Source organism: Cyprinus carpio, chromosome A5, assembly GCF_018340385.1.
Source record: "Cyprinus carpio isolate SPL01 chromosome A5, ASM1834038v1, whole genome shotgun sequence".
Lineage (NCBI taxonomy): Eukaryota > Metazoa > Chordata > Actinopteri > Cypriniformes > Cyprinidae > Cyprinus > Cyprinus carpio.
The window spans coordinates 29,948,293-29,967,746 of NC_056576.1; the positions used below are offsets into that span (position 1 = coordinate 29,948,293).

The 19,454-nt window shown below is 36.2% G+C and overlaps 1 protein-coding gene and 1 non-coding gene across 4 annotated transcripts in view; both read right to left on the reverse strand.

Moving 5' to 3' along the window:
- LOC109063898 (active breakpoint cluster region-related protein-like) overlaps nt 1–19,454 on the reverse strand; it is a 158,780-nt gene that overhangs the window by 81,097 nt on the left and 58,229 nt on the right. For 2 of the 3 annotated variants that reach the window (XM_042756843.1, XM_042756844.1), the window contains exons 2-3: nt 15,564–15,742; nt 46–144 (exon numbers count right to left, since the gene is read on the reverse strand). In XM_042756843.1, coding sequence (XP_042612777.1) covers nt 46–144; nt 15,564–15,742 — 278 coding nt within the window. Of the gene's footprint in view, nt 1–45; nt 145–5,922; nt 6,439–15,563; nt 15,743–19,454 lie in introns of those variants that run through there. The other variant, XM_042756845.1, reaches the window with a different exon arrangement.
- LOC122145200 lies at nt 12,438–12,544 on the reverse strand. The gene has a single exon (XR_006160153.1). It is a non-coding gene; the product is annotated as a U6 spliceosomal RNA (small nuclear RNA).

The following is a 19,454-nucleotide window of genomic DNA, read 5'->3' on the forward strand; positions in this document are numbered from 1 at the left end:
TTCTCATGAGGTGTGAGTGACGACATTTGTGGCAGTAGTACTCACCAGCAGCAACGCCTCCAGCTGGTTAATATAGATCTCCTCACTGGCCAGAAAACCAGACAGAACCAGTTTCCTCATCTCCAGACCTTTTTCTGTGTCTCCCTGAAACACATAATCACATACAATACAGAAGAATCAGTGAATCTGAAAACATTAAATTACTCTTTGAAGCTATGAGTCTTTAACCTCATTTTAACAGCATATAAATCAAAACTGCCTAACTTTACTGGATGAAATGTTGACACAGGAAGTTGTTTAGGACTGTGCAAGCTTTGGATGTGTTGATGGACTCGATGAAATACATCTACAGTATGTTTTGATCATCGTTCTGAATCTGATTCAAATGTGGTCTTTGACAAAAACACAATTTTCTCCGTTTTTTTTTTTTATTCAAAATGCTAATTTTCATGAAACTAACCCACATTCAAATGTTGATAAAATAAATGCATGAAGAATAAATTAGAATTAAAAAAAAACATTATTTTAAAGCATAGGCTCTGTTCTTTATTTTAAAATGTTGCATGTTCAGACATTAATACAACTAAATATTCTCAGAGCCATAAAAGTTTTGTGAAAATGCTCAAAAAAAGCTGGAGGTGACTTGCAACCTTTTTTAAAAATGCTGGTGGGAAAAGAGTTAAATAATGAATGAATGAATGAATGAATGAATGAATGAATGAATGAATGAATGAAGCATTTATATAGCGCTTTACTGTTTATTTCTGTACACACAAAGCGAAATAGCTTTGGGCAAGGGTGAAAAAGTTCCCTATATAGATTACACTCATATTCAAAGTGACTTTTGTATGAGCTGTGCTTCATACATCACTACACTATTTACAATGGACTTTTCCTGACCACTCCAATAGACCGGAGATGTCAAGATTTTCAGTAAATGACTTAAATGGCAGCTATTATCATGCAGAAGATCTATAAAATAGTGCAGTAAGTAATTTGGACTACTTATTTGTGACCCTGGACCACAAAACCAGTCTTAAGTCTCTGGGGTATATTTTTAGCAATAGACAAAAAAACATAGCATGGGTCAAAATTATCGGAAAAAATCATTGGGATATTACGTAAAGATCATGTTCCATGAAGATATTTTGTAAATTTCCTACCGTTAATATATCAAAACCTAATTTTTGATTAATAAAATGCATTGCTAAGAGATTCATTTGGTCAACTTCAAAGGCGATTTTCTCAGTATTTTGACTTTTTTGCACCCTCAGATTCCAGATTTTCAAATAGTAGTATCTCAGCCAAATATTAAAAATATATATATATATTTTTTTTGATAAACTGAACCTTATGACTGGTTTTGTGGTCCAGGGTCACATTTGATACTTTTATGGTGCTTTTGCCATTTTGCAGAAGCAACGAGAGTGGCCAGGATATTTTTCCAAAATTCACCATTTGTGCTCAGCCTTACACGACAAGTTTTTAGTGACATGAAGTTGAGAAGACAACTCTCTCTTAATAACAAGACAGGAGATATTCAGGTGAGAAATATGCTTCAGCTAATGAGCACCACCTGTAGGTAATAAAATCCTGTGTTCAGTTTCACTGTACAATCTACAGTACTAGTCTGTTCTGATCTTTCTTTCTCTGTCTGGTGTGAAATTGCTCCAGTACAGGCACACCCTGTGAATTCACCCATCCAGGTACAGAGTTCAAACTGTGTGTGTGTGTTTGTGTGTGTGTTCAAACAAAGGCACAGACATGCTTTCTCTAAACCCAGCCATTTGAACAAATACATGATTAAATCTGAGTGAAACAGAAGAAGTTAAGGAGCCTTTAAGTGTAATCCGTCTTTCAAATGTCTGCTTCAATGTTTTTAAGCTCCAAATAAGAATTTAATCAAGTCCCTCCCTTTGAATTTTCCATTTGCAGCAGCTCTTGCTTTATTACATGACTTCATCAAAACTATTTTAGAACAATTACTGTAAGTGTAAATTCTCCCACCATGTCTGTCCATGAAAACCACCACAAATATATGAGGATAAATCAAAACAAGAGTGTTTGTTCAGAAACCCATGAAAGTTGTGATTACATAAAGGAATAAACAGCAGTTCTATGAAAAGACAGGAAGTACCACCCTTATGACTAACTACATCTGAAGAGAGCAGCCAGATATACCCGCCATTGCCCTTATAATTCACTAACAAACACTCCTTTGTCCAGAGCATTAGTGGATTTATTCTGTGACACTCTGCAAGGGAAAAAAAATGCAAAAAGTTCAGATTACAGTGACTAAAGTCAAACACTGATAGATGCGTTAAGACCTTATGGTAAGAATAAAAAAAGGAATTACTTTTGAAACATGTTGTGGAAAAAACCTTAAAGGCCTAGTTTACCCAAAAATAATTCTGAAGTGAAGTGAGAAGTGAAGTGACGTGACATACAGCCAAGTATGGTGACCCATACTAAGAATTCGAGCTCTACATTTAACCCATCCAAAGTGCACACACACACCGTGAACACACACCCGGAGCAGTGGGCAGCCATTTATGCTGCGGCACCCGGGGAGCAGTTGTTATTCGTGTTATTGCCGGCCCGAACCTCGAACCCACAACCTTAGGGTTAGGAGTCAAACTCTCTAGCCATTAGGCCACGACTTCCCCATTCATTTCATTAATCAATTATTCACTCTCATGTCAATCCAAACCTGTATGACTTATTTTCTTCTGTGGAAAACAAAATATAGATAGATACTTTACATTTTGAATGATGTTGGTTACCAAACACCAAACAGTTTTGGTCACCATTAAATATAGGGACAGTGTTTTTTTTTTTTTTCACAGAAGAATGTCATACCACATGAGGGTGAGTAAATGATGACAGAATATCCATTATTGGGTAGCCCTTAAATAAATTTTTTGGCCCCTTAATGGCATTGCATAGATACAATATATCATAAACAGTTAACTTTTTGTTTTTTGAAATGATTTGAACCTAATGCAATTACATTCATTTCAAATGAGAGCTATTTGAAGTAATACGTGTTGAGTTGCAGACTCTGAGTGTCACAGGCTTTTATTTAATGAATAGCTGTGACTTCTAGTTCAACGCCCAGTGCTGATAGTGATAAGATATTGATAAGGAATAACGACACAGGAAGAAAATTATTTAAAAACACAGTTAGTGTTATTTGTGAGGGATAGAGAAAGGGCAAACAGGACAGAAGAGGAAGTTACTGAGACTGAGAAGTTTTCTAGACTGTCTAAAAGGACAATGTACTGAAAAAAAAAAAAAAAAAAAAAAAAAAAAAAAATTTCTGTACCTAAAATAGCTTTTATTTGTTCTATGTAAGGCACTATTAATGAATATCCATGTTGGACTGAAGTGAGTCTGGAAAAGTTTCAGTTCAGAAAACATCATTTAAAGAGCCACTTATTTTCCATTTGAAAACAGAAAATGGTTGTAAAAGTATCTGCAAGCCTCATTTTCATCTGAGCCAAAATCATGTTTTCGACTAAACACATCAAAATATCTAAGTGGTCAGAACTGCGGCACTCACATAGTTTTTACAGGTTTGAGTTTGCAAGATATCCTGAAACTAGAATTAATTTTTTAAATAATACATTCATTATAGGGATACACCACCCCAAAATGAAAATTTTGTCTTTAATCACTTACCCCCATGTCATTCCAAACCCGTAAAAGCTTTGTTCGTCCTCGGAACACAATTTAAGATATTTTGGATGAAAACCAGGAGGCTTGTGACTGTCCCATTGACTGCCAAGTAAATAACAGCATCAAGGTCCAGAAAAGTAAGAAAAGCATTGTCAGAATACTCAATCTGCCATCAGTGATTCAACCGTAACGAAGCAACGAGAATACTTTTTGTAAGCGAAGAAAACAATAATAACGACTTTATTCAACGATTTTTCTCCTCTCTGTCTCTCCACATCACCATAGCACCATTGTAGAGAATATGAGCTGAACGCAGGCAGCGTACACTCTTCTGTGTCAGCTGCGACACAAGGATACGTTTTCTGCGTATATTTACGCTTTGATTTGAAAGAAAACAGCGCATCCTTGTGTCGCGGCTGACACAGAAGAGCATACGCTGCCTGCGTACTGCTCAGATTCTCCAAAAGGGTGATACACTGATGTGGAGTGACACAGAGGAGACAAATTGTTGAATAAAGTCATTTTTGTTTTATTCGCATACAAAAAGTATTGTCGTCACTTCATAATGTTACGGTTGAACCACTGATGGCAGATGGACTATTCTGACGATGCTTTTCATACTTTTCTGGACCTTGACAGTGTATTTTACTTGGCAGTCAATGGGACAGTCACAAGCCTCCCGGTAAATGTAAATTATGTTCCGAAGACGAATAAAGCTTTTACGGGTTTAGAACGACATGGGGGTAAGTGATTAATGACAAAATTTTCATTTTGGGGTGGAGTATCCCTTTAAGCAAGGGTGCAAAGCAAAGACATTTCTAATATTACAAAAGATTTATATTCCAACTAATTTTGATTTATCATGCTGAAAAAAAATGTATCATGGTTTCCACAAAAATATTAAGCAGCAGAACTGTTTTCAACTGTTAATGAGAAATGTTTCTTGAGCAGCTAATCATTACATTAGAATGATTTCTGAAGGATCATGTGACACTGAAAACTGGAGTAATGGCTGCTGAAAATTCAGCTTTGTCATTACAGGAATAAATTGCATTGTATGTCCAATGTGTTAAAATGAAATGTAATTTTTTTAAAAGTTGTAATTCTATTTTTCAATATTACTGTTTTAATTTTATTTTTAATAAATAAATTCAGTCTTTTTGGCTTTTAGACCAAAACAACAACAACAACAAAAAACACTTAACTCCAAATTTTAAACATTTGTTTATCAAGGGGTGGACTCTTTTAGATCTTCTGACCAGTCACAGTTTCTTGTCAAAGTCTAAATAGAAAACAGTCTGCTCAACAGTCTTTTTTCTTTTCAGCACCCTTCTTTTTCCATCTTTTGTGTACATGGACGATAGTAACTCAAGCTCAGATGGTTCAGGTCAGTCTTTAGGATGAGTTTTAAAGTCTGTTTAGAAGCACAGCGTTACACAAAATCTGTGACCGTGCACCCAATGCATCGTGCAAGAAAATGCTATAAAGCATTAATCTACCCAATTATAAAGCATTAGTCTACCCAATGAATGAAATGACAATTCTATCATAATTTACTGACACTCGTGTCATTTTAAAACACACATGAAGTTCTTCTTTACATGGAAAACAAATGGAGATGTTTTGAAGCAAATAAAGCATGTTCACCAATGCTTTTTTCCATAAAACTCCCAAAGAAGAAAGTAAGTCATACAGGTTTGGAACAACATGAGGGTGAATAAATACTGATAATAAATAATAATAAATAATGAAGAATCTTCACTTCAGTGTAACTGCCCCTTTAAGAGAATAATACAGCTACCATGTGAAGTCATTGCTGGTGGAGTCCAAGTCAACATGGGCATTGTGACTTCTTCATACTCTTATAGAGACGCTAAACATCCCAAATCAAACATATGTCAAATGCAACGCCAAATAGTCAAAATCACAGCAACAGTTGGTGAATTACTGCCTGTATTGTGTAAAAACTGGCCTGGTTTCTGTCCTTATCTGAGTGATTTCTGTCTCATCGAGTGTTTTAGAGCAGGATAAAGATCATTAAGAGCCCTTTTACATACTCATAATTGCTACATATGACTGGTACAAAGCACAAAAGTCACACTCACTCAGCAAACTGAACAAACACTAATGCCACATCGCAAAAAAGTTTAATACTTTCCACCTCACTATTTTTAGCCACTGAAACCTCTGTCAGCAAGCCAGCAGAAGAAGAGAGAAGTGCATCTCGGTCTGACTCTCTCTCACCTTGAACGTCCTGAAGCCCACTGGTGTAAAAGGACAGTCCAAGTCCATCTCATTGTCAAACACATCTTCATCCTCTAGAACTTTATCCAGAAAACCCAACACCTCCTCTTCATCCTCCTCCATGCTGACGGCCGATGCCTCGCTCTCCTCTCCCTCCATTTCACTCGCTGCTTTCCTTCCTTTCAAGTTTTGACAAGCTGCCTGTGACACATTGGTGCCTCTGCTGGAAATCTACCTCTTCTGTCTAAGGAGGGTTTCTTTCTTTCTTTCTTTCTTTCTGGAATGGTAACGTGTCCTCCTTCTCACACAAACACAGCAACAGCCACTTGCTTCCTCTCTCTCGTATACACACACTTCAACCTCGAATGGCCCGCCTCTACACACACACACACACACACATAGAGGCTTGAGCTGCTGGCGTCCCTCCCCCTGAGTGCGGTTCTGTCTTCCTGGTGTGTGTCAATTCCGGGAGCCCTGGGTTAAAAGACTGTCCACCATTTTCCTTTCTGGCCTTAACAGGTCTCTTTCTTAGTTTCTTGCTCTCTTTGTTTGGTTGTTCCTGTTGAATTTTTTATAAAATAATTCAAGTATTAATAAGTATTATAAAAGTGATTTAAAACTGAATGAATTTAAAAGCAGATTTAATCATTGAGACAGTAATCATTCACAAAGTAAAACAAAAAAAGAATAACACCCCAAATCTGGGCACAGCGACCAACAATCACAAATTTGCTGAAATTAACTAGACTGCTAATTTTAGCTAATAAAATGTACATGCACTTTACATACTTATGCACTATTCTATGCCATTTTGAAGAATAAACTGTGTTTACACTGAAAATTCAAACACAATGTGCACTTCAAATTCCCAGATGATACACTTATTTAACTAAAAAAAAGTTTCCTTATGTATTCCCTATTTCCTTATCAGAATTTGATGCCGAATATAACAAAATGACCCTTAAAATTCATTAGACCGAAGAGTACATAGTGCATAGTTTGAGTGCATAGTATAAATTAAGTGTATGTGTATGATTTGGTACACGACTGTGAGTCTAAATGAGCCGACTGTTTGCTAGCTAAACACTTATAATAGTCAATTATTTGACCAAAGACAAAAGAAGCACCAATTTATGTAATACAATGACTTAATTTATTATGAGGTAATTAATTGGTTGATTCACTGAATGTTAAATGGTCAATTAAATTGTATCAATTATAACTGTTTCATGTATTTACAGGTCTATCTTTGTTTTATCAGTCAATTAACTCACAGACCACCATGAATCGTTCATGGACCACCAGTATTAAGAATCAAGGGTATGTCCACTTTTAAACATGATCAGTTGTGTTCAGTTCAGTTATTCTGTCATTTGGAAAAGAATGAAGTCTCTTTTGCTCAGTCAGGCTGCATAATATTGTGAAATATTATTACAATTTAAAATAACTGTTTTCAATTTTAACATTTTAAAATGTAATTTATTCCTGTGAATTTTCAGCAGTCATTACTCCAGTCTTCAGTGTCACATGATCCTTTAGAACTGCTACTCAAGACACATGTATTATTATTATTAGTAGTAGTAGTAGTAGTATCAAGGTTGAAAACAGTTGTGCTGTTTAATATTTTTCAAGAAAATCTTATACATTTTTCAGAATTTTGATTAACAGAATGTGTTCATTTCTTTCTTCCTTTCTTTCTTTCTTTCTTTCTGTGCAGGTTGGTAGTGTATGGTAATAAAGTATTTTTTTAAAGTAATAAAATACAGTAATAAAACTCAACACATCATTGAAATACACTCTCAAACCACACTAAGTCATCAACACTTTAAGGTAAACTGGTATTATAGATTCAATCATTTAATAAAGCTAAAACTCTTATAAAATGATCCTCTATTAGGAGTGCCTGCAGTATACACACACATTTTGTAAGTGAGTGTGTGAGACTGAGATCAAAGTCTGGTTAACCAAAATGTGTTCACCAAAAAACTCCACCTATACTTCTGACTGATCACACCCAAGCACACTTATGATGTCAAGCTCTTCATTAACCTTCCTGACAAAATTAGAATCATCATCATGAGATATTCATAGTACTAAAAAACCATGTGTTAGCTCAACAAAAAATATTAACGCAACAGTTTGCATCCATTTTTTTGTTACGAAAACTTTGATTGAAATTATGTTAAACCAACAAATTTCATTGAGTTAGAATAACTTAATAATTCGTAACAATTACAATTCGTAATGGATTTGTGGGCATGGAACCAATTTATATAATCTTTTTTCAATTCAAATCCACAGCTCTCATAGCACATGCTAAATGTAACTTATTTAGCATGTATTTAATGCACAAGTGAGGTGTTACTTGTCACTGGGATTAGCGCAGTCATTGCTAATAGAGTTAATGTAACGTTTACCTTCCTGTGTTCTACTCTTCAAGTGCAAAAACCTCAACATAACAGAAACTCTTTAAAATGTCAGACTGATATAATTTTTTTTTAGACACATAAAAAGCTTATGTTTGGAAAATGGCACAGCTTTATAAATATCTGAAACTACACTCTTAGCATCTGTCAGTCAAGCATTATGATATGATATTATGATAATCAAGTGTTATTTAATGATAGAACTTTAGTAATTAGAATTAAACCTTGGTAACCATATATGAATGCATATTTGTCATTTTAACTGAACTTAAGGATCCGTGGAGGTGCTTAAGATTCAGAAAAAATGGGGGGGGGGGGGGGTGTAAACTAACAAAAATACTTTTAACTTTTATAATACTTATTCTACTACTAATAACAATATAAAACGCACTAAGGATTAATGAGCTGCTGGGTTCATGAATATTAATCATGTCTGCATTCGCTCGAACTGATTTGCTGAAATCAAAACAGGGAAGATAATAGGTGAGTGCCAGCCAATGAGATTGGCATTTGCACATTTGTTCCGCCCACAACCAGAGAAACTGACAGTATCTTATGGTTGTTCATAAAAGAATTCCAAATAAATTTCATTATTTTGACAGAATATTTACAACAAAGCATATCATTTAGATGTAGCGTGTCAATTCTGCATGGTATGTAAGACTCTCTCGCTCTCTCTTTCTTTGTGCGTGTGAGAAACTGTGCTCTCAGCAAAGCGACAGCGAGTCGTGTGCCTTCACACTAGAGTTTACGGTAAGTCAAATACAGGTGCGCTGCACATCCATTGAGATGAATCGAAAAATAGCACAGATCTCTTGATGAAGTGTGAAACTCTCAAGGGCTCAGTCAGAGTGTTCAGCGAGTGATAATATTTGTGTCCAACTAATACTTGGCCTCCAACTCACACATTGGTGAGTAAATTCTAAGAATTTATTAGCCAATGGCTAATATTAGACATCATTTAGTCAGAGTGAAGATTTAGTCACATATGCAAGTGATTTACATGCATTGTAGAGGGTTGTGTTTGCAACTTAAAAGGTTTAATTAAATTATTAAATTAGAATTATTTAACTTATTTAAGATGACGTCAAATACAAACAATTATGACCAACAATAATAATAATTCCTCTGCCATTCAACCAACCCAAACAGCACACACACAGCAGTGAACACACACACACCATGAACACACACCCGGAGCAGTGGGCAGCCATTTTAATCCTGCGGCGCCCGGGGAGCAGTTGGGGGTTCGGTGCCTTGCTCAAGGGCACCTCAGTCGTGGTATTGCTGACCTGAGACTCGAACCCACAACCTTAGGGTTAGGAGTCAAACTCTCTAACCACTAGATAGGGCTGGGCGATATATCGCATGTGATTGTCACACGCATTTCGTCAGTAAAGCCGGTTCCCTGATTACCGCTAAATCGCCATCACCTGCTTTCAAATGGAGCGGCATTTATTAGACAGAGCTGTAGATCACTGACAAGCTACGCAATATCAGATGAATCACCTTCGATAATGAACGCAATATTGCGTAGCTTGTCAGTGATCTATGGCTCTGTATATTAAATGCCACTCCATTTGAAAGCAGGTGATGGCGATTTAGCGCTAATCAGGGAACCGGCTTTACTGACGAAATGCGCGTGACAATCACATGCCATATATCGCCCAGCCCTACCACTAGGCCACGACTTCCCCGGTGTGGTAATAGGTCCCCTGAATCATTTTTTAGATTGTACATAGAAGTCAGTGAGGAATCCCTGATGATGCTCATCTAGTGCTCAAAAGAGGAACTAAAATCGAGCGACACTGCAAATGACATGGCATAATACTTTAGTGTTCTGGGCTTCTCTTTTTCTTACAGGACTTCAATACACTGGATGACACAACATTAATCAACAATGGGAACTGATATAAATGAATGACATGCCAGTTGATCTCTCATTCATTTGATGTAGTGAGGTGAGTGAAGAGCGGAAAGGCCTCTGCTCTGTAAGAACAGCACTGATGTCAGAGGAGGTGATACAGTATATGGTCTCTGTGTAGTGGTTATATAAGGCTCCCAGAGCTCCTTACAGCACTGCCCACACAATCAGATCATCTGAGAAACTCCATATAAGCCAGAAGAGGCAGAAAAATCACACACCGCATTTCTCATAGGTGAATTGTCTGTGTGCTTCTCCATGTTTGAGTTTATCTGCAGTCAAGCTCAAAGAGGGGTATAAATTAGAGATTGACCGATATATCGATTTACCGATTTTTCCCCGATATTTAAGCATTTTATCATAATCGGATATCGGTTTTGTAATAGCGGATTCACCGATAAACGCTGCCATCTTGTGGGTGTTTTGAGAATTGCGTGCAGGATCGCCATTGCAGTGCTTCTGAAGGTAGACGAGACAACAACAATGGCGTGCAGGTACTTGATTTGCTGTAGTTAGTAAACTTTATTTAACATAACAGCCAGTTATGCACAAATTAGATGCATTACATGAATGTCTGATATGTAGTTTATGCAACTTGTCTTTAAGAAATAGAGACCAACTCATGGAGTCATGTCAAATAATCCATCAAGTCCTGTCCCAACAAAGACGTAACTTTGCCTGAATTAATATGCAGCCATGAATGAGCGCATGTTGGAAATAAAAGCGCTGAATTTAAATCTCTTGTCACTCAGATAATCCGTCAATATCCTCTACCAATAAAGACATAACTTTGCATGAGTTAAATAATACAGCCATGAATGAGCGCATGTTGGGGAAAAAAGCGCTGAATTTAATTCTGTCTCTGTTGTAAATTTGCTCCATCATTAGTCTCGTGAAGCTGCTTTCATACTGCTGTTCACTCACCGGATTGATGTGGCTGATGCTCAGGAAATGCTCCAGCATGGCCATCGCATGTAACTTTTAACAAGATTCACTTGTTTAAAACACCATAAATTGAATTAACATTTACTATATAACCATTATTTTGCTTATAAACATCTAAATCAATACAACTCTATGGAAATTAATTATTTATTATTGCCGTGATCGATCACAGTTTGAATATATAATTCTGTGTATATGCATAGATAAACCACACTGTCAGGAGGTATTTCATAATCTATAAGGACAAAACATTAATAATTTTGATATAACATTCCAGTTGAGAAATGCAATAAAATACGATGTTTTGTTTGTTATATTCCAATATTCCAGAGAATATTATTCAGTGAATTAACATTATCCAGTGAATCATTCCTGACTCTGTAGCTATTAAACAGCTTAAACCTACTAAAACGGTAGTTTAAAATGAAGTTGATATGAATCCTGTCCTTTATTTATTTTCTCCATTTGAAAACATTAGACATTCTACATTTATTTTGCTCATCGTTAATATTAGTGTTGTTGCTGTTGATGCTTTTTATGAATAATATGTTTTTTATTGTTGTAATATAAAGATTAAATTTAACATGAAAGACTAATTTTCAACACTTAAAAAAAAGATGACTGAAAAGAGGAAAAACCAAAGTGAAGTATGTTCTTTCTTTACACAGTCATTTATTTACTTTATAACAGTTAATAAATATCGGTTCTGCATATCGATTATTGGGCACATAAACATGCAAATAATTGGTATCGGTATCGGTTATCGGTTAAAAAAATCAATATCAGTCGATCACTAGTATAAATAGGGGCAGGTATCATGTATAGTTACAAACAGTCACTGAGACATCAAAAAATAAAAAAAACACACATATAAATAAAAAAATATGAAAGTCGTGACATTTGTCAAGTATGGTGACCCATACTCGAAATTGGTGCTCTGCATTTAACCCATCCAAGTGTACACACACAGCAGTGAGAAGTGAACACACCGTGAACACACACACCCGGAGCAGTGGGCAGCTATAGATCCAGCGCCCGGGGAGCAACTGGGGGTTCAGTGCCTTGCTCAAGGGCACTTCAGCCATGGGTATTGAGGGTGGAAGAGAGCGCTGTTCATTCACTCCCTCCCACCTACAACTCCTGCCAGCACCGAGACTCGAACCTGCGACCTTCTGGTTACAAGTCCAAATCTCTCACCGTTAGGCCACAGCTGCCCCACAAAAAAGATGGAGCGCTTCACGGATTTGCGTGTCATCCTTTCGCAGGGGCCATGCTAATCTTCTCTGTATCGATCCAATTTTAGTATATGTGCCGCCGTAGCAAACACTAGCTAGTATACTAGCTGAGTTGAAAAACTGTCCAGTTCAACACATAGAATATACACACATATACATATACACACATATACATATACACATACACAACCGGTCAAAAGTTTGGGATCAGAACGATTTTTTATGTTTTTAAAGGAATTTCTTATGCTCATCAGGGCTGCATTTATTTGATCAAAAATACAGGAAAACATTTAATATTGTGAAATATTATTATATGATGTTAAATAATGTTTTTCTATTTTAATATACATTAAAATCTAATTTATTCCTGTGATGCAAAGCTGAATTGTCAGCATCATTACTCCAGTCTTCAGAAATCAGAAATCATTCTAATATACTGATTTATTATCAGTGCTGGAAACTGTTGTGCTGCTTAATACAGTATTGTTTTTTGGAAACTGCGATTTATTTTTCAGGATCCTTTGATGAATAAAAAGTTAAAAATAAGAGCATTTATTTAAAATAGAAATATTTTCTAACAATACACAACAGTTCAAAAGTTTGGGGTCAGTAATTTTTTCTTCTTTCTTTTCTTGAAAGAAATTAAAACTTTTATTCAGCAAGAATGTGTTAAATTGTTAGGAAGTGATAGCAAAGATTTACATTGTTAGAAAAGATTTATATTTTGAATAAATACTGTTCTTTTTAACTTTTTATTCATCAAAGAATCCTGAAAACTGTATCTCAGTTTCCAAAAAAATATTTGCCAGCACAACTGTTGCCAACATTAATAATTACAAAAATAAATCTGCATATTAGAATGATTTCTTAAGGAATGTAGCTGCTACATCAAAGCCCATTTTTAGGCACAGGATTGTGGGATATCATAGCACAGTATAAAAATACATACACATACACTATGCTGCTTTTGAAGATCTTCTAGGAGATCTCTTCATTGTTAATGCAGTTATCTAATTCATGCCTTAATGTCATCCTATACAATATATATTATTCAATTTTCTGACACAGCCTTCGGTAATGGAGCAGAACTACAATGGCACAAACACTGAGGAAGTACTTCATCTTCTCTGCCACTAGATGGGGATGCTGTTTTAGAAGCTTGACCCTGGCCACACACATCACTATCAATGTCAACATTTTAACACTAATTATCTGTGTCACACAATGGAAACAGTCGTGCATGTTCATAATGGGCGTAAACATGTGACAAACACGTACACCTCAATGTCAATTTAATCTCTGAACTGCACAACATAAATGGCCAAATATACTCGTCATCACAGGATGATGAGATACGTCATGACACTTTAATTTATAGAAATAATTATTACATTTCCATTTGATTGAAATCTATTTGAATACTTACAATTGTGCTTGTGGTTTCATTCTGTAAAATAAATGACAGTTGGCTTGGTATTTTATTCTTGTTGTCGTTATGTAAATATTTTTGTAAGCCAAACCCGTTTTACCCCCTGAGAATTTAAGTTAATATTTCAGTCGTTCAAAAACACATTCATGGTTCTCTGACATTGCTTAATGATCACATGACATGCAGGTAAAATCAAATAAAATATTTCATTTCATTCTTTTTTTTAGTATGTCTTTTATTTTAAAATGATTTATTTTAATTTTACATTTTTATGATAGAATTTATCAACTTTTCATCAACTCATGAAAACCCTAATGCTCCCTCATGAAACCAAGTTTGAGAAACCCTGATCTAATGCAATGACATTCATACAGATCTCAGAGTCCAAATAATTTGAGCACTAATTTAGTTATTATATGCAGATGTTGCTTTTACACAGGAAAGCACCAGGGCTTCATACTGTTTTGGCATTAGGGCACTGCATTATACTCAGTATTCTGAGACACACCAGGTAAGAATGGACTGAGCAAAGCATTTATTTCATTGCCTACAGCTGTGAAAGTTATTTGGCAAAACATCCACACTGTTATTTGTCATGTCAATAAAGCACACCCAAGTGAAAGTGAAAGCGATGAAGAGAGTGATGCTGACATTTACAACAAAAAGCTGTTAATAAGACACACTGAAGTTCCTTAGACCTTCTCGGCCCGCTGCAATCTCATGGTTTGTGAAGAATCAGTACTCTTAGATTAAAGGTGAATTGTGTCACAATGTTCTCTGTAACAGCCATTAAAATAAAAAAAAGGTGAAGTGACATGTGGCCAAGTATGGTGACCCATACTCTGAATTTGTGCTCTGCATTTAACCCATCCAAGTGCACACACACACTGTGAACACACACCTGAGTCGGGCAGCCATATTGCTGCGGTGCCCAGGGAGCAGTTGGGGGTTCGGTGCCTTGCTCAAGGGTCTCACCTCAGTCGTGGTATTGAGGGTGGAAGAGAGTACTGGTTATTCACTCCATCCACCAACAATACCTGCCGGACCTGAGACCCTCTAACCATTAGGCCACGACTGCCTAAAATAATATTTTGTAGACACGACAACAGATCCCAAACATTTACACACCACTGCTGTGACATGCTAATCATGTTAACATGGACAAAACTAATCCTAAAAATCCTAACTAATAACTAATCCTTGTGTATTATATCATCTCAAAACACTACAGACACTTCAACACTCTTAGGCCGTGTGTCCAGTTGAAAACGCCTGGCTGTGAGCGCTTGGGAACACTTCTGTGGCGCAGTGTTTTTTCAGCTGAGACGCTTTGGTTGCTATAATACTAGTACTTATGTTTCACAATTTTACCATTTTACTATATTTTTGTGACTAAATAAATACAGCCTTGGTGAGCATAGGAAAAATTCATTAAGTAGCATAGATTTCACTAATTATTAAATACTTTTACAACCACACAAGGAGGATATACAGTATATCTCCTTAAGACGCCAAAGTAGATTTCACTAATTATAAAAAACCAAAACCACACAAGGAGGATATACAGTATATCTCCTTAAGACGCCAAAGAGATGTTTACCTGCAGCTTGTTAACTGACCGTTTAATGACTGTTTCTTCTAATTCAAAGCAGACACACAAACACTCAAACATGCTGTCCTACCCCAGAGAGTAGCCCTTCTGCTGGCGTGGGTGAGATGGCCTCTCCATCCTGTCCCCGTGCGCAGAGGTGAGGGGACATGGTGGGCGACTCGTCGATGAATGGCATGGTCTCTGAGCCATCCTGAGACTTCCTGTCCTCTGCAGTATCTCCCTCATAGCCATCAGTGTTGTAGTTGAAGTCTGGGGAAAAAAACAGAAGAGTGTAAGATAAGGGTTTCCCAAACACTTCCCCATGTTCCACTGTGAGAAAACATGCAGTCCCGCCTCAAACTCCACAGCTTAATGCCGCCATGTTGGGCCGCAAATCATTTGCAATGTTGAAAGTGCCACAATGTTTGCATTCTTGAGGAAAATTAATCCAAAAATTGTCTGTGCCAAACATGGAGTGTGTTTCATAGATCTGCGAGTAGAAAGAGGGCGGAAACTCAGGGTATGATTGACAGGCTCTGTAGGACATGGTGGGAAGAGGAAGTGGGAAACGAGTGGGCAACTTTAAGATATGGTAATGCAGTATTACACCAGCTGCTGTGGCTGACCATGCAGTGGGTGAGAAAGTAATTTATCAAAGTTCTGCCAATATTAAAGATCCAAAGCAGAAACCAGTAGAGAAGCAGAACATATGAACTAGCTATTGTACACCCATTCATTACTTAGTAAATAATTGCTTCATTAGAGAAATAATTGCTTCACTAAATGACTAGACTAAAATTGCAGCTTCACAAGTTAATGTATTCCAACTTGAATGGGAAATGTATTTAAATTATATTTAAAATATGCTATTATCACACTGTTACAATATCGTATTGTACACTCTGCTAGCCTTCTATTGTTATGCAGCATTCAAGCTAATGCATTCTGAAGCAACAAAACTTGCTGACATGCTACCAAGATGCCAACTACTTACAAGAAAAAACATGTGGTCACACCTTATCCAATCCTTGCTATTAACAAATCATTAACTATGGTTTTTGCCTCAATAAACTCCTAATTTGCCTGCTTATTAATAGTTAGTAAGGTAGTTGTTAGTATTGGGTAGGATTAGGGATGTAGAATATGGTCATGCAGAATATGTGCTTTATAAGTACCTTCCTCATTTGTATGTCACTTTGTATAAAAGCATCTGCTAAATGACTAAATGTAAATGTATAAGTACTAATAAACAGCCAATAATAGGCATGCTAATAAGCAACTAGTTAATAGTGAGATTTGGTCCCTATACTAAAGTGTTACGAAACATGCTAATAATGCCTGCTTAATACTGTATGCTAAAACATGCTAGAAACATGTTAGCATTGTATTAAAATATGCTAGATCTGTGGTAAAAATGCTAACAACACATAGAAAAATGCTAAAATTTTCCAGAAACATGCTAAACATGATAGCAACATGACACAACATGCTACAACATTAGCAACATGATACAACAATATGATACAACATTAGCTTCATGCTAAATCATGCTAGAAACATGTTAGCATTAGCAATGTGATAAAACCTTCTAGAAACATGCTAAACATGTTAGCAACATGATAAAACATGCTAGAAACCTGCTAAAAGATCTTTCTATCCATTCATGATGTATCCAATTATGTATCAAGATTGCAAACCTTTAAGCTTTTCTAACTTTCTGACCAGACTTTTGTACAAGCCAAATTTGTTCAACTTTTTTTTTTTTTTTTTGTGATACATGACAGCATTTTACAGAAATTACACCAGAATATTCTCACTTAAACTAAACTTAAAGAGCACAAAGAGGAGCAAAAATCTCCTGTTAAAGTGTTTATGAGTTTGGCAGTATTCACAGGAGACGTGTCTTCATTAAAATGGGAAATGCAGTGTGTTTGTGTCAAGACAAACACTCCCACATGGCCAGAGACTGGCACATAAACAAAAGACCTGCTTGACAACACAACCCCGAGGGGTGGGACCAGCCTGTCTGTCACCATGGTTGTTACCGTGACGACCAATGATAACCAGCAGAGGAACAGACCAATTGTAACTCAACTTGGTAACAATGCCGTGTTCCTTTCCCCTTGAAAACACACACATTGTGAGTCACATCAAACTGACACTGTCTATCACTCAAAACTCAAAGCAGCAAAGCAAAGCAAATACAATAAGGCATCATAAAATGAATGTTTGTTTTATTTATTTCAGCTCATATTTTCATCTTTAATCTTTTTACTACAAAACAAAGATTTATTTAGATCATCTTACTGGTTTATGTCTATGCATGTGAGCCTGTTTACACATTAATAGTGCTCAATAAAGGGGCTGGTCATAAGACAGCAAAGGAAATAACTGTGCCATTTAACTGCTGAACAGAAAAATGGGTTGAATGTGGTTTAACAGGCCATCACATCCGCTTTGTCTACAGCACATTCACACGAGTCAAAATGACCTGCGCTGACCAGAGCCGACCACTCCATCATTCACTGCTGCTACTGCAGGTCACATTCATCTTGTGCTGATGTTAACTCACAACTCCAATGTTACTGCCATCATGCTTGCTTTCATGTTTTATATAGTTATGGTCCACATTAGGTAATCCCATATATACCTATATAACATTTCAAAGATACTGGGAATTGAACCCATAGCTAGGGATGCTCAGATCCACCTTTTTCACCTCCGATACCGATTCCGATACCTAATGTTCAGTATTAGCCGATACCGATATCGAACCGATACCAGTGAAGTTTTTTTCCCCCATTTAAATAAATGTAGAATTTATATATCTCTGTGTGTGGAACTGATAATTTGTATTACAAAAACAATACAGACTTCTTCATTATAAAGAAAAAAATATGAAAAAATATAGGCCTATGTATATACATAATGTATGACAAAAATCTATCATAAACTAGGTTAGTGGATAATTCGGCAGCAAAAGTTATTCTAGAAAAATCAGTGCACAATCATTTTAGAAATCCAAACATTTAGTGAAAAAATATATTTTGTGGGGAACAAATAAAAGTTTTGCACTAAATATGGTAAAATGTTACACATTGCTATTTGTATTATTATAAAATCCATTCATTAAAAACATTTATGAATGTATTTATATATAAGTATATACTATAAAATTAAAATACATTTCTTTTAAATGTATAGCATATTTTTTAATAAGGCAACAACATATGATAGATACGATAGGACAAAACAAATAAAGTGCAGCATGAAGCGCTCACAATGTGCACATCCGGTGTGCAGAATGATGCGCTTGAAGCAACACGGCGTAAGGCTGTGACTCTGTGTTGCTTCAAGTGCATCATTCTGCACACTGGATGCGCATATTGTAAGCGCTTCGTGCTGCACTGTATTTGTGACTCACAGCATGCAGCGCTTTTCAAAGCACAAAGCAAAGCACAAAGGAAAGAGAAACTGATGCGTAGTGTATTATAACTGTGGAACAGTTATTGAGCCTTTCTTTTAACAGTTTAAAATTTCAGTTACTGTGCACGTTAAAAAAAATGTATAGTCTTTTCTACGCCCGTGTTTTGTTCTGTGTTTTGGAGAGAGCTTTGCTGAGCTGACTGTCGTAACCGAACATGACCAGGGTTTAAAGGAGAAGGCTTAAATATTCATATGTAGCTCACATCAAGCTACCATATGGCTTCAGAAGTAACACAGAATAATTCGCACAATCTGAAAAATGTTTTAATTTTTCATTTAAATGAAGTTGACTATAAGTAGTAGATTGTGTTTAACACACAAAAGAGTGATGATCAGTTCAACAAAAATTAGCATAGAAATTCTACACTGATTTAAAAAAATACAGCGCTGATATCGGATTGGATCGGTATCAGCATAAAAATGGTATTGTTGCATCCCAATTAAATACTCTGATTAGATGGAGTCAGATGGATGCAACTGCTATTTAGACATGTTA